This window comes from Aythya fuligula, chromosome Z (assembly GCF_009819795.1).
Source record: "Aythya fuligula isolate bAytFul2 chromosome Z, bAytFul2.pri, whole genome shotgun sequence".
Lineage (NCBI taxonomy): Eukaryota > Metazoa > Chordata > Aves > Anseriformes > Anatidae > Aythya > Aythya fuligula.
In genome coordinates, this window is record NC_045593.1 from 28,644,079 (window position 1) to 28,659,832 (window position 15,754).

General features: G+C 45.5%; 1 protein-coding gene across 1 annotated transcript in view; it reads left to right on the top strand.

The window, feature by feature from the left end:
* Positions 1-15,754, top strand: part of DMRT1 (doublesex and mab-3 related transcription factor 1) — a gene marked incomplete at its 5' end in the record, with an annotated part of 60,866 nt that overhangs the window by 17,820 nt on the left and 27,292 nt on the right. The window contains one exon of the mRNA XM_032205623.1: positions 4,029-4,310. Within this exon, the coding sequence (XP_032061514.1) occupies positions 4,029-4,310 (282 nt within the window). The remainder of the gene's footprint in view (positions 1-4,028; positions 4,311-15,754) is intronic.

Genomic DNA, 15,754 nt, shown 5'->3' on the forward strand with positions numbered 1-15,754 from the left:
ATATGCCATAGAGCTGGAGAGTCGCCTACAACACTACAAGATCAATAACAATATTTATCATGCATCCTATCGATCTTCTATGAAAGAGTGGGTCATATTTCACACTGTGTACATAGTGCAAAAAAAGTAGCATCAGTTCTCCACAGGAATTAGTAGAAAAGAGCTTGGAAAGGCACAACGGCATGAAGCGATATTGTTGTCTCATTGCCAGAGGACTGCTCACAGAAGGAAGGCCTTGGACAGCCCTGCGTTGTAGGCTCAATGTCCCAAAAACTAAGTGAGGATTTTAACAATCCCGCATTTGTTTTACTCTTCCATTTCTGCTCCTTCAGAAAATTGTGCCTCAGAAGTTCGGGGCAAGGTTATACGTGCTGTTGTTACCCCAGAGCCCTTCCCAGCTGTTTAGTGGAGCTGGTAAAGGCAGTCAAGACGTGCGCAGGCCCTGCAGAGCTGTGTTGTTTTAAAAGGGCAGATGGAGGGGCAAGAGTGGGAGTCTGGCGGCACAGCAGCAGTTGCCTTGTTGAGAGCTTAATTCCTGTTCAAAATTGCTCCCCTTAGAGCAATGAACCTCAGGGCTGCCCCTCATGTGCAGGTGTTGTAATGCGGCAGGCTCTGAAGCAGGGGAGGACCCTCTCCTTGCCAGCAGAGCTATTCAGCTGTGTTGAATTACATTTGGAGAAAAAAAAAAAAAGAAAAAAAAACGCAACTGAAAGCTGCCTTCTTGACCTTGGTATCCTCTCCTTGCAGGCAGAAAATACAGCCAAAGACTAACAGCCCCCCTGTAGCAGGATACCTTGCTCCGTGAGCAGTCGGAGGTGAGGCCTGTGGGAAGGCTCACCATATTGCCAGGAATTACCATACCAAAGACCCTCTGAAGGAACCCCATGCCACAGAACTGCAGTTGCAGCCATTGCTTAAAGTTGATCTGCCCTATTCTGCAACTGTAGTGGTGTTTAAGGATGGTGTAGCCCAGAAATAGTGTGCTTGCTCATCAGCTGGCTTGCAGACTTTGGCTGGGTATAAGCAGCACGAATACAGCAAAAAAACTGCTTGGTTACAGTTAAGATGAAATCTTCTAGGGGCAGGTCTCTGAGTGCCTTGCTTTACTCCAAGGACAATTTGGCAGTGCTCTTTGGCTATTAATTCTGCTCCTGTCGGCAGGTAGCACTTCTCTGACAGTACCCCATGAAGATACTGGCTGGTCTGACTGGCTTTTCTTTCTGAGCCTGCATTGCTCAGAAAAAAAAAAAAAAAGTCAAGGCTTGCAGGGGAGTTACTATTCATTAGTAGTAAAGCTTTTTTCCCCTCCATGTATTTTGCAGTTGCATGTGTTCTGCACATGTAGTGTATGTAAAATGTATGCACTAGTAGTAGATGACAAGATGCAGCCAGACTGAGTGTATAAGAGCGCAGGGCTGGATTGCAGCATGGCTCTTGGCCCTGTGCATGCCAGAGTCATTGAAGAACTGCGAATTTTGGCAACCTGGTTCAAGACTGGGGGCTACTGTAGAGTAACCTCTCAGGTACTTTGACCTGTCTGGCCTCTACCTGTCTGGCATAATTACAGTGCCTTGTATAAAATAACTGCTTTCTCCCAGGTGAAGCACAGAAAAATGCTACAGTTGCAAAAAAAAAAAAAAAGGCAGAGACATGTCACAAAGCATGATGTCAAAGCTAAACTCACTCCTGAGTACAGGAAGAAAATGTGAGTTGCGGCATATGTTTGTTTTCTCCTACTTTGTGACAGATATTGCCAGGCTGCACGCTCCTCTATTCTGTGTGTAAATATGAGAAATACTCTAAAACAGCCACCTGGCTGGGTTCTTGCTCACTTAGAGCTGAGTGGCAGAAAAAGCAGATGCAGGAGGCTCTGTTTGCTAATAAACAAGTAGCTCATTGATGTCAGCAAAATGTCAGCAGCAGCAGAATAGGGACAGGGGCACGGTATAATTTAGTGACATGAAATAATGCTATTCATGATTGCAGCTGAAGAAGTGAAACAAAACTGTATTGTCAGTGGCAATAATTGATAAAACTGATTGTTCGATCTAGTGTGCAGCTTAATACATAGTACCATGGAAAGTATTACCCTGGCTGTGAGAGGCTGGCAGAAATGCCACCGTACTCTTCTTACAGATAAGTAACTAAGGTATGGAGATACAGAGAAAGGAACAAAATGAAGAAGGCAGCACCTGCCTGACATCTCTGTTAGGGATGTTATTTTATAGGTACCTGTTGTCTGTGCTGCTTCATCTCCATACTGATAGACCTTGAGAACCCATCAGCATGCTTTAAGCCACAAAGCAGCAGCTTCTTGCAGAAGGGATCATTATGCTGCAGAAACCATGAAGAGTAGTGCAGTGCAGGATTACAGGGATGTGAGGTAGGACCCGAGCTACATGGGCTTTACAGTCATTCCCTTGTTTAATATGTAAACAATGTGGCCAGCAGGGCTAGGGAGGTGATTGTCCCTCTGTATTCAGCTCTGGTGAGGCTGCACCTCGAGTACTGTGTTCAGCTTTGGGCCCCTCACTAGCAGAAGGACATCGAGGTGCTCGAGCGAGTCCAGAGAAGGGCAAGGAAGCTGGTGAGGGGTCTGAAGAACAAGTCTTACAAAGAGCGGCTGAGGGAGCTGGGCTTGTTCATCCTGGAGAAGAGGAGGCTCAGGGGTGACCTTATCACACTCTACAGGTACCTTAAAGGAGGCTGTAGCGAGGTGGGGGTTGGTCTGTTCTCCCATGTGCCTGGTGACAGGACGAGGGGGAATGGGCTAAAGTTGTGCCAAGGGAGGTTTAGGTTGGATCTTAGGAAGAACTTCTTTACCGAAAGGGTTGTTAGACATTGGAATGGGCTGCCCAGGGAAGTGGTAGAGTCACCATTCCTGGAGGTCTTTAAAAGACGTTTAGATGTAGAGCTCAGTGATATGGTTTAGTGGAGGACTTCTTAGTGTTAGGTTAGAGATTGGACTAGGTGATCTTGGAGGTCTCTTCCAACCTAGATGATTCTGGGTGATTCTGTAAAAGTATATTCAGGATGTGGTTAGACATGGTGAAGAAGGTTGTAGCAGCTGTTTGCTGTATCTGGCTTGGCTAGGTAACTGATGGAGTGTGTCAGAGCTTGGCTGCAAAACAGTACCAAGGAGCACCTTTCTTTTTCATCTTTGGAAATATCACAGGGCACTAGTTGATACTGGAGTAAAGAAAACGGGACTTCAGACGTCCTCTGAGAAGCTCCCCTGCCTAAGGGAGAGGTGGTTGAGGTAGACCTCTGCTGAGGAAGGCTGTGGGTATGCAACTGGGTGGCTTTCAGTCCACAGGCTCTCAAGAGTGCAGGCGACAAGTCATGAATAATCCCCTCCTCCTCCTCTTTTGCCAGGGGTGTAAGAGCTTGTTCTGCTCTGTGATTCTGTAGGTAAACAATAGCTAAATTTGGGTACAGACAAGAACTGAGGGCCTTCCTGCTCAGCATGAGCATGTGGGCTGCTGGGGCACCTTGGCTGATTGCACTGTGTTCCCTACTGAAGTTTCTCTTGGCATTGTGGCTGTTTGCCTGTTCCAGAGGCATGCCTAGAAAGCATCCTCTTGCCCATAGGATGCCAAGCAGAAAGGGCGGTGAAGAAAACATTGTCATTCTGTAGTTAGAGCCTTTCTATTTCCAAGGGATTAAGAAGTATGGCACACGGTTATAATTTAAAAATTATATAAAAAAGATTGCGTCCTTAGCTAATATAAATCATCATCAGACGAGCTTATGTTGCTTAAGGACTCAGCACACTGTCTTAACCTTTGGTGAGTTTTGTCTCTTCTTTTGCAGTCTGTAGCAAGTATAGGTATTCTCAAGCTTTGAGTAAAAACATCAGACCTCCTGATCTTCCCCCAAACATGCAGCAGTTTTTCAGCTCCCACCTCTTACTATTCATTACCATCTGTCTGGCCTTCAGGAGAAGCACTAGCTTACCAGAAGGTGAAAGGTAATGCTCTTTATGGAGCTTCCTGTTTCATAATTGCTTGTGTTTTTCTTTTCCAGAGGGACGGATGCTCATTCAGGACATCTCTTCCATCCCCAGCAGAGGGCACTTGGAGAGCACGTCTGATTTGGTCGTGGACTCCACCTACTACACCAGTTTTTACCAGCCATCCCTGTATCCTTACTATAACAACCTGTACAACTACTCCCAGTACCAAATGGCAGTGGCTGGTGAGCCTTCCTCAAGTGAGACAGGGGGTGCAATTGTAGGGCCGGCCATGAAAAACAGCCTTCGAAGCCTCCCAGCAACATACATGCCAAGCCAGTCAGGAAAACAATGGCAGGTATGATGTTACACAGGTATTAAGTGGCAGAGTGAGATGGAGGATGAGCTGTTTCTTAGGCCTGATAATGACTTCATGTGTATGGTTTAATGACGGTGCAAAACCAGAACTAGAGTACAGGATAGTATTAGAAAACAGCCAACATGAGTGGTTTTGATGTAGTACAATGAAAACAATGGTGTAGGTATAGGTAGGCCACCACAGACATGGGTGAAGGGCACCCACTTGACGTTATGTTCTGATTTACGTCGTAGTAGATCATGAGCTGTTCTCCAGAATCACGCAGCATAACATGCCAGGAGCTTCAAGCATCATTTCTGAGAGGCTTTGCTCTCCAGGAACCTGTTTGTTTTAATATATTTCAGCTTTCACATCCAAAGCAGTGAAGTGACCCATCCCATGAAGCCCAAGGGATCATGTTATTCTGCAGGGGTTGATGGCAGTCATTTGAACATGGTGTAGGGTGTTACTAAGGGTGTGTTCTGGTAATGTCCTCTTCTGGACTTGGGATTTCAGCTTGGGTAATTAAAGTCAAAGGCTGTGTCTATCAGGTTAGCAGCAGAGCTTTTTATTCCCCTTCTTGGTGTTGTGTCAGTTAAGGGATAAGTCCAAGTGAGGCATCTTACTCTAGGACTAGGATAACCATGCCCTCCAACTCACTACCAGTAGAAGACTGGAGGAAAGAGGAGACCTATCAAAGCAGGGGATTGCTGACAAAATAGGGGAAGTCTTTCCAGTGACCCTGAGTGCCGTGTTTGTCCGTGGGCTGCAGTTGTGCCTTTTCTGTCTGAAATAAAACTTGGAAGTTGCATCCTTTGAGCCTGCATATGTCTGTGTCTCTTGTCTGAGGGCACATGAAGGCAGACCTTTCCTGTAGGGCATCAGAAGAGGGCAAGGTTCCATCTCCAAAGGCTCTGCTGTGAAACCACACAACAAAGAAAGATGAAACGTCCACCAAAGCCTCCTTTCTGAAGGGAATAGTTGGTGTTTCCCTTTGCTGACAGAATTTCTCTGGCGATTCTGGCACAGGGAACAACTTTCAAAAAGCGTTTCAGCTTCTGATACTGAGAAGCTGGAGCTGAGACCATGGCCATTGCAATTAGTCTGCCAGTCCGCATCACCTTAAGTGAGGCTTTACCAGCATTAGACACCTTTTTTCATGAAAAGGTCCTTCTGAAAAGGAGGGGTCTCGTGGGGCAACAGCTGCTGGGGCCATGCATGAACCACAGACTAACAGAATGGCTCAGGTTGGAAGGGACCTTAAATATCACCTAACTCCAACCCCTCTGCCATAGACAGGGTTGCCACCCACTAGATCAGGTTGGCCAAGGCGCCATCCAGCCTGACCTTGAACACCTCCAAGGGTGGGGCATCCACAGCTTCTCTGGGCAGCCTGTGCCAGTGCCTCACCACCTCTTCATTCTGAGTGGAGAATTTCCTCCTTATATCTAGTCTAAATCTATACTCTTTTAGTTTAAGACCATTCCCCTTTGTTCTATCAGTATCTCCCCAAACAAAGAGTCATTCTCCATCTTTTTTATAAGACCTCTTTGAGTATTGAAAGGTCACAGTGAGGTTCTCCCTGGAGCCTTCTCTTCTCCAGGCTCAATATCTCCAGCTCTCTCAGCCTTTCTTCATAGGAGAGGTGCTCCAGCCCTCTGATTATCTTTGTAGCCCTTCTTTGGATGCATTCTAACAGGTTTCATTCTAACATGTTTCTAACATGTTTCTTGTGCTGAGGGCCCCAGCCCTAGACCCAGCACTCCAGGTGGGTGGGACCTCACCAGGGCAGAGCAGAGGGGCACAATCCCCTCCCTCCACCTGCTGGCCACTCCTCTGTTGGCGCAGCCCAGCACACAGTTGGCCTTCTGGGCTGCAAGCACACACTGCTGGCTCATGTCAAGCCTTTCGTCCACCAGAGCCCCCCAGAGTCCTTCCCTTCAGGGCTGCTGTCAATGAGTTCTTCTCCCAGTTTGTACTCTGGTCTGGGATTGCCCTGATCCAGGTGCAGCACCTTGCACTTCACAGAATCACAGAATTTTCTAGGTTGGAAGAGACCTCAAGGTCATCGATTCCAACCTCTGACCTAACGCTAACAGTCCCCACTAAACCATTTCCCTAAGCTCTACATCTAAACGTCTTTTAAAGACCTCCAGGGATGGTGACTCCACCACTTCCCTGGGCAGCCTGTTCCAGTGCCTCACAACCCTTTCAGTGAAGAAGTTCTTCCTAACATCTAACCTAAAATTCCCCTGGCTCAACTTAAGCCCATTCCCCCTCGTCCTGTCACCAGGCACGTGGGAGAACAGACCAACCCCCACCTCGCTACAGCCTCCCTTGAGGTACCCATAGAGAGCGATAAGGTCGCCCCTGAGCCTCCTCTTCCCCAGGCTGAACAAGCCCAGCTCCCTCAGCCGCTCCTCGTAGGACTTGTTCTCCAGGCCCCTCACCAGCTTCGTCGCCCTTCTCTGCACCCGCTCAAGCACCTCCATGTCCTTCTTGTAGCGAGGGGCCCAAAACTGAACACAGTACTCGAGGTGTGGCCTCACCAGAGCTGAGTACAGGGGGACGATCACCTCCCTAGCCCTGCTGGTCGCTTGGACTTGTTGAACCTTATTAGGTTCACATGGGCCCACTTCTCCAGCCTGTTCAGGTCCCTTTGAATAGTATCTCTTCCTTCTTTGGTATCCACTGCACCACTCAGCTTGGTGTCATCTGCAAACTTGCTGAGGGTGCACTCAATCCCATTGTCTGTGTCATTGATGAAGATAACGAAAAGCACCGGTCCCAAGACAAACCCCTGAGGAACTACGCTTGTCAGCGGTCTTCACCTAGACATAGAGCCATTGACCACTACTCTCTAGGTGTGGCCATCAAACCAATTCCTTATTCCCCAGTTGGTCCACCCTTCAAATCTATATCTTTCCAGTAGAGATTAGGATGTTGTGTGGGACTGTGTCAAAGGCCTTACAAGTCCAAGTAGATGACATGAGTCCTGCCTTGTTGACTGATGCAGTCATTACATCATAGAAGGCCACCAGATTGTGCCACCAGGCACAATGTACCCTTGGTGAAGCCATGCTGGCTGTCCTGGATCACCTCCTTGCCTGCATGAGCCTTGACATTGCCTCTGGGAGGATCTGTGCCATGATCTTCCCAGGCACAGGGATGAGGCTCATAGATTTGTAGTTCCCTGGGTCTTCCTTTCTAACCTTTTTAAAAATGGGAGTGATGTTTCCCTTTTTCTAGTCATTGGGACTTCACCTGACTGCCATGATTTTTCAAACATGATGGAGAGGGGCTTGGCAACTGCATCAGCCAGTTCCCTCAGGACCCTGCTGATGCATGGCATCAGGCTTTGTAGACTTGTAGTTAAGTTGTGTCAGGAGGTCCCGAACTTGCTCCTCACTTAGACTGGGAGGGACTCTGCACCCCTAGCCCCCATTTCTGTACTCTGTCCAGGGCACATGGCCCTGTTTCCATTGTTTGTGCATGTCTTTAGCCTAAGTTTGACCAGCAGATCCTTATTCAACTATACCTTCCCTGCTTGATTTATTACAGGTGGGAACAGAGAGCTCTTGCACTCCAAGGAAAATATCCTTAAACAGTTGCCAGCTCTGATCAGATCCTATGTTCCTAATCAATTGGTCTGCTTGTTCCCTTCAATATTGATCCCTACTACTGGTTGGATGGAGGAAAACTCTACCTGTGTACCAGATCCTTCAGTCAATCACCCAAAAGCCCTAAAGAATTTTAAGATCATGGCTTTGTAGCAGACTGCATTTGATGTTATGTCCTTGTCCATTTAGTAGTGTTTCATGTCCCCTTCTCAAAATGAGTACAACTGTAGGGGGAAAAGAGCTGTCTCCCTTCTTTCCACTGTGTTGAACCACACCACAAAGGTGGCTTCACCACCTTTTCAGTTAGATTAGTTGGTAGCATCTTCTGTAGTTGCTGAATTTGGTCACCAGACCAGGGGGAAAAATAGTCAAGGCAAAAGTGTGAATAGGATTTTGTGTGTGGTAATGAAACGAGGTGCCAGTGCTTTTTTAAGTTTAATTTTGGTTCATTGGGTTAACGTAGCACATCATAACAGAGTATTTCAGATTGAAAGTTACTTCTTCTGAAGCTTTTGCAGGATGTTACAGTAGGAAGAGCCTACTGTGGAGCTGATGATAGGAGACGTCACAATACAAATGAAGGTTTGCAGGGTTTGTGCTGTGAAAGTTCTGGCAGGGTTAGTCCCATGCTTCAGAATTCCTCAAAAAAATAGAAACTTCTTTGATTTTATTTTCTTGAAAAAAAATGAAAATACATTACATGTATATGTATTATGTGTATGGATAGTGCACAGTGTTTGAGGAAGAGACCCATGAAAATATGTTCTAATACGTTGAACCTAGGATTGAAAGTGGTGTCCTTTTAGTTCTGTTATCATCATCATGAAGAGATTCTTCAGTGAGAGGGTTGTTGCACACTGGAACAGGCTCCCCAGGGAAGTAGTCACTGCATCAAGCTTGTCTATGATTCTATGATTCTATGATTCTATGATCTTATACTCTAATTTGAAGCTAAAGTGTATGTGTAGGGTCCTTTGGCTCACTGTAAGACTGTTTCTTGACATCTACCTAACTTGTGACATTTATAATTAGCTTATGATCTGAGTGAGTATCCCATGTGTTTTATATATACAACTATACTTGTTTTTGTGGACACCCCTTAAAGAAATAAATGCAATTATGTATTTTCCATTTGTTTTATTCTTGTCTTGCAGAAGCTGTAAATAACTTGTAGTTAAGCACCGCTCAAATTAGTGGGATACCAAAGAAGATGTGATGGGGGTGAATTGTTTTCCTTTTACCTGCAGGCTCAAAGCACTGGGTGTTTATTCTCACTTTGTGGGATGTATCACGTAGTTCCATTCATCTCTGTGTGAATTTACTGATTACTTTCACCTGAGGTTTGAATGTATCCTGGGCAAACCTTTTGGGATCTCTGAGTGCTGTTCTGATGAGAAGTCTGTGCAGAGGGCATAGAGGCAGTACTTCCTGCCTGCAGCAGAGACATCTCCCCAGCTTCTAAATGGCCTGAACCCAGAACCCGTGTCTCCTGCTCAGTAGTGTGGAGTGTGGTTCAAGGTCAGTGTACCTTAAAAGATTTTTCTTAGAGACTGATCTGCAAGGAAGGTTGTTATTGCTGGAAGAGTTACGAATCATGGGATTTGCGTGGTATTATGGCAGCATAACATTGCACAAATAATCATAAAAAGTTTTACAGTGAGAGCTAGACTAGATAATACTTGATGGCCGTGGGTGCAGTGATGCTGAGACTGTAAAACCCTTCATGGCCCTGAAGAGGTTTTGTTGTAAGGAGAATGAGCTGCTGCATATGGTTAAACTTTGATTCTGCACACAGAAGGCTACCAGCAAGGCAAGATTGTAGAAATGTGATACTTAATGGAGAAAGATGAATGAGTTTCACTGCCAAGTACAGTAAGGGGTTTCAGGAGAGTCTCAAGCACAATCCACAAAGAAAAGCCTTGCTTAGACCTTGAAGGGGTTTGCTTCCAAACTTACGTGGGCTGTTTCCTTCTAGAGAAGGAAATAGCTGTGTGTACACTGGTATTTTTGCTGGACTGCCTGTACTGACTGGGTTACTTTTTTATGTAGATGTGTTTTCTTAACCGGTCTTTCAGTAATAGTGAGTCTGCTTGTGTAGTTGGTAGTGCTATAACTGCTCTGGTTAAGGTTTTTGATTTTCTGCTGCTTTGCTAAAACAAAAGCTGTGCAATGCCTATCATAGTAGTAAGTGTGAGCCCAAAGGAGGGTTTCTGTGCTGGTACAAGCCAGCCATGTGCTCACAGGAAGGTTTTCCTGGCTCAGGCAGTGCAGACAAGAGCTCTGCTTTCTCCAGGCTCAGTTGGTGGAGTCTTGCTTGTCCTGGAACAATTGCATCCAGACAAGGAGAACTGCATGCTTACAGTAATGTAACATCTGGGTGTAGACGGGGCCTTCAGCAGCCTGGCTGTCTGCTGTTTGAGGATTTAGGGAGCAAGGGAGAAAAGCTGGGGAGGAAACGTGTGAGTGTGTGTGGGATGGGATGAGGATTAATGCATCATTGAGCCCTGGCAAATAAACTGAATCACTGAATCTTTAATGTAGATTAATGTCAGATTTCATTAGTCTTTGTTCTTTGCAGAGAGACTCATGTACTTGAGTGAATTTGCCAAGGTACATGTTTCCAAGGCACTTCTCTGTAGGTTTTATTCATCTATATATAATTTCCCCAGAAGCTGTATCCATCATGATTTGATAAGCATAATGAAGACAATAGTCTTGGCTGAGACACTTAGATTCTGATGCTTCTGCCAGCTCCGAGGCTCAGCATTGCATCTTAAGAAAATGCAGGCTTAGGTCTGAGAGGAAACGTAGCAGATGTGGTGGTTACTCTATGTCTCCTTAACTCTGCTTCTCAGGGAGCAACTGGACCCTCCCTTGAAGCTCTAATAATTGTTTGTTATGACAGGAATTTATATGCATTCAATCCAATTAACAGTTAAATGAATTCACCAGCATTAGGACGGCAAGACAGAGCACATTAATGTACAGTGGAAGCTGGTGCTGCTGGCATTGCTCTGGTGACCTGTTTAGGGACAGCAGCTGGAAAATGCTGAGGTGGCTGCAGCCTTTTTTTTTTTTTTTTTACTGCAACAAAAATAAAACTTGAATGTTAAAGTCCAGATCTAATCAGGTTTAAGTTCTCCAGGGTGGCAATGAAACTGCTGGCATGTGACCCGCAGCATAAGGATAACCATGACTCCTTCTGCGTTGGCACCCTCCCCAAAAAGCGTTAAAACTTTTCTGGTTCCCATAGCTGGACCATTAGAGGGCTGTAAGATGCAGAATGTGTCCCCCACACCTGGAGGCCACTGGTGTTTACTCCAGTAATCCCAGGGATCCTTCTTTGGGCAAAGGTGAAGGTTGGCCAAGAGGCTTTGGGCAGATGTCAGAATTTCATGTAGGTTCTGTTTCATGCTGAGTTGTTTTTTGTTGTTGTTGTTGTTGTGTTGTGTTTTTTTTTTTTTGTTTTGTTTTCTTTTATTTTTGCTTAAATGCAGCTTGTCAAATCAGTATTTTCAATTCCAGAACCTGTTTTTTTCTGTTCTTTCCTTAAACCCGGGTAGAGCAAAGACATGAAATTCCTATTGGTGAAAGTCAGACTGAGAAATTCTAACTCATTTTCTAAGAAGGAAGTTATGTTTGCCATTTGGAAGTGAAATCAGTTCACACTGTTGAGTTAGAGAAATGTCTTTTAAGAATTTTGTAAAAAGTAGCAGAGATTCAAATACGGCTACTATTGCATGTGGCTGTGGTAGGGCAACTAGCAGTTTGAACTTCTGAGTAAAGAATATTGCCCCTTTCAACTTGCACAACCTGTTTCTGGCACAGTTTTTTTCCTCCCATAAGCCTGGCCTTCTTACAGTAGTGCGTGGACTGACTCTTCTGGTGTAAAATGTGTAAATGTACATGCGGGCACATGTGTTTAAATATATACACATTGTGCAAGTCACCCGACACAATCCCAGTTTTATGCGTAAGCAGTGTATTATATACTGTATTCATAACATACCCTTCACACTACAGATTTATGCTAAAAGTATCCTAATGTTTCTGACAGCTCATGTGTGACATGAATGTAATCCATATTTCTTGGAGGAGCTAATCTAAGCGGTTTATTTTCCGATACTGCTGATAGGGCTATATCTCTTGATGTCACAGCAGTTGAGATTCTGATGGTAACATATTGTTTATGGGTCACTGCCTTTGTCTCAAAGAATAGGTTGGAACAGAATAGCAAAGGTTAATTAAGTTTGTCTATCAAGGAGGGACAGATATAGATGTCTCTTGTATTTTCTATGCTAGAATCAAAGGAAGTCAAGACAGAGTGTCATAGTCTCTTTTTCCTTGTGCTATAAAATATGCTTACTTGGTTTTAGGAACGAAACAAAACCACCTTGAGCAGTGCAAGTGCAGCAGCAGTTGTGAGGGGTCAGCTCTCAGGCGGTAGCATTACCAGATGGGAGAGCAGTGGCCACCCTGCTTTACAGCTTGGGAAACTGAGGCACAGAGTTGTTTGGTGGCTTGCCCAAGGTCACACAGCCAGCAGGTGATGGACCAGAGGTCCTTAACATCCAAGTTTCCGCTCCAGTGTCCTGCTGTTGTATTCTTGCCTCACACTAAAAATTGACTTGTGAATTCTGTTTGCAAATAACTAAATGCAAAACCAAATTTTATGCCCCCTAAAATTGCCTTTTTTTTTTTTTTTTTTTTTTAAGACCCAAAGAGGAGGATATGTTAAGACTCTTAACGGAGTCTCTCTGGTGTTTCAGTAATTTTGGGTTTTGTTCTAAGATAGCTGGTGGCAAGTCTTGGGTGACATGGACACACGGAAAACCTGGGCTAGATGTCTTGGCTGAGTTCAGCTAAGTGGTAGTGATGATAGTTTGATTTCTTTTGTTGCTCAGAAATGCTTTGCAGTGCTTGCCACCCAGGATTAGCTTCTGCGACCTTCCCCTACTTTTTCTTCTTGGGAATAACCCCCTCGCCAGTCAGGATCAGCTGCAGAGTGTTAAGGTGATAACGCTAAGTATAACACTGGCTTGCTCGCCAAGAGGCTGCAGCTGGCTGTTCCTGTGCATAAAAGAATTACCCATATGATGCTCTGTCTAAAATAAGTCGTCTGGGAAGGGCAGCCCATTTGCTAGTCTCCAAGGCTGGAAGGAGAAGTGAGCCACCAGGTGTGCCTGCCTTACCTCTTCTCTTTCTTAGATCTGGCCACCACCACTCCTCAGCTCTTCCTCCACCTGGAGTACATTTAAAGGCTATGCAGATGCTGCCAGGAACATGGGAGGAGCAGCAGGACGTCACTGTTGACAAAGTTTTTTTGTTTTTTGTAGGACTCCCTGGAATGATCTGAACTGACGCAGAAGCGTCCTCTTTATGCTCCTCTGGTGTTTGATACATGTTCTGTCACTGCTGGACACTGCTGTAGAGCTGCACTGGCTGTTGTGCTCAGTGGTTGACAAATCCTGCTTCCAGCTTGCCTGTGTGTGGACAAGCCATGGCTGCACCTTGGTTCCCCACAGAGGCTCTGCAAGTGGACAGGGAGAGAATTCCTATCCTGCATGGTCTTTTTATTAGGCCATGTTTATTTCTTCATGGGTTTGTAGCATCCCATTGCTGCTTGCAGTACATCCTTTAAGTGGTTACCGAGTGCACACTGTGTTGTACAACTTAGAGCAACTTGTAAATATTGAATAGGCCAGATGTGCTTCTCAGGTGATCTGTGCCTTCCACGAAAGTCTGTGAGGTACTTGGTGAATCAGTGGTTTTCAACTAAAACACCCTTCAACCTGCAGCTGGGGCAGAGCATAAGCAATGCTGGGCTAGAGGGGGTGCTCTGGAATAAGTCAGAAACTCAAGTGTGCTCTGCAAAGAGTGTGTGTCTGCTGAGGTCTGTCAGAGGGAGGGCAGTCAGCCTTTTGCACTGCAGCAGAATTGCTTCCTGTAGTCCTGGAGGTAAAGAGACAAATCCTAAGCTAGCAGTGCTGTGGAGCCAGGTGCTGTACGCAGCCACAGTCAGGTAACTCCTCCTGCTGCCAAGCTCACAAAAGGAGAGGAGAGAGTGGGAGGACGTGTCTGGGGTTGCTTGAGATGCTACTGTGGTGTCTGCTGGAAGGCAGAGTACTCAGAATTTGTGTTGTGCCCTTCTCTTCCTCCACATTTCCTCACCCAAAGCATGCCTTGTTGTTGTGGCACATAGCCAGCAGTGATGCTGACTGGCATGGCTGGTGGGACCATTCCAGCCCTTACCTATTTTGGCCTCACTGGGGGTGATGAGGAAGGCAGGAGAAGATGGCAGAGGGCTAGGCATCTCCTTCTGTGATACATGCGTTATCTGGAGCTGAGACGCTGCGGTTCCCCCAGGAGGTGACCCAGGAGGATCCCCAGCTGGGTACCTGGCTCCCACATTCAGAGAGGTGCACTGCACTGAACAAGAAATGATCCAAATAGTCCAAGGCCTCTCCTGGACTATTTGTATCTCCCATTCTAGCTGTAGCACCCCAAAATGTGAAAGGACGCTGCAGAGCAGCAGGAGTTAATACAGAGCAAGTGCCCCTTCTCTCTGGGTAATCATCTCCTAAGCCCCCTTTTTAATGCAGCACTAAGGTCAAGAATTTTTATGACTGGTTGTTTTTTTATTGTTACTGTAAAATAGGATTGCTAAGCACTATAAAAAGGAAACCTTATGGTTCAGATTTACTGTGGTGTGTATTCTAAACAGTTTAATAAAACAGAACCAAAAGCTTTTAGATTTTCTTCAGTGGTTAATACACAGCATATTCTTTGCAGAGCCGAGCCTCTGGCTGTCGGTCGAACTGTGGTTCATAGACTTGGTGTGGGTAATAAGATTATAAAACATGTCTCTTGCTAGCCAGCTACCACACACTAATAATAATAGTAGTAATAATTCATTGAATCCAGAGATTTTAGGTGAGTTGTTTTTTAAGAAATGGAGAAAAAAAAATAAAAAAAAAGGTTTGAAAGGAGAAAGGAAACAAGCACACAATCATTTCAGTGCCAGGGAGTTGTTCCTTCATTTTGTTACAGCTAAAATAATACTGTCTCCATCAGGTGACCTTTTTCTAGTTGTATGTATACACACGTGCACATAGGGAAAAGGTGAGGTGAAGATCTGAGAACGGGATGCTGCCCATAGTCCTGCCCCAGCAAGGGCAGTAAGACCGTGTGTGTAAAAATGCAGGTAGAGGGGACTTTGTTAACTTTTTTTTTTCAGCACTTCTAGAACCATTGAGCTTTATGGGAGTGCAGATTCAGAATGACCTTTGCACCAAGTTTTTGGGCAGTTTATATTGTCAATCCATAATTTTAGGGCAGTGGCAGCCTGGGTTTTGCTGAAGAAGCGTGTGAGAAGGCATGGATGCCTGTTTCTAGGAGGAGACTGCCCTTTTCAGAGCAGCAGAGGGGACCTCAGTGTCTTGCTGGAGTTCAGACTCCCTTGTAACTCACCACAATCTCCACTCCAAACAAACTGGGATGTTTCCTTCTGTCTTGGAGAGTCCCAGGAGGATTTTATGTGGTTTGGACCACTTTATTTCCCGTCTGGCAGTTTAACTACTAGAAATATTTTTGAATATTGAATTAGCAAGGGACCACTGTCCACAACAGATCAGCTGTCTTCATCCTCTGCTTTTCAGCTTTGCATTTCTCTGCCTCTGATGGAGCAAGATGGGAGATGTGGCTGGGTGGGACCTGTACGTGCAGTGGTAATGCAGGCAGAGCTCCTCTTCAGCCAGTGAGACACAGGCCAAAAAGTCTGTTGAGCACTTTGCCTTGCAGAGGTGCTGTATAATGGCACAGCTT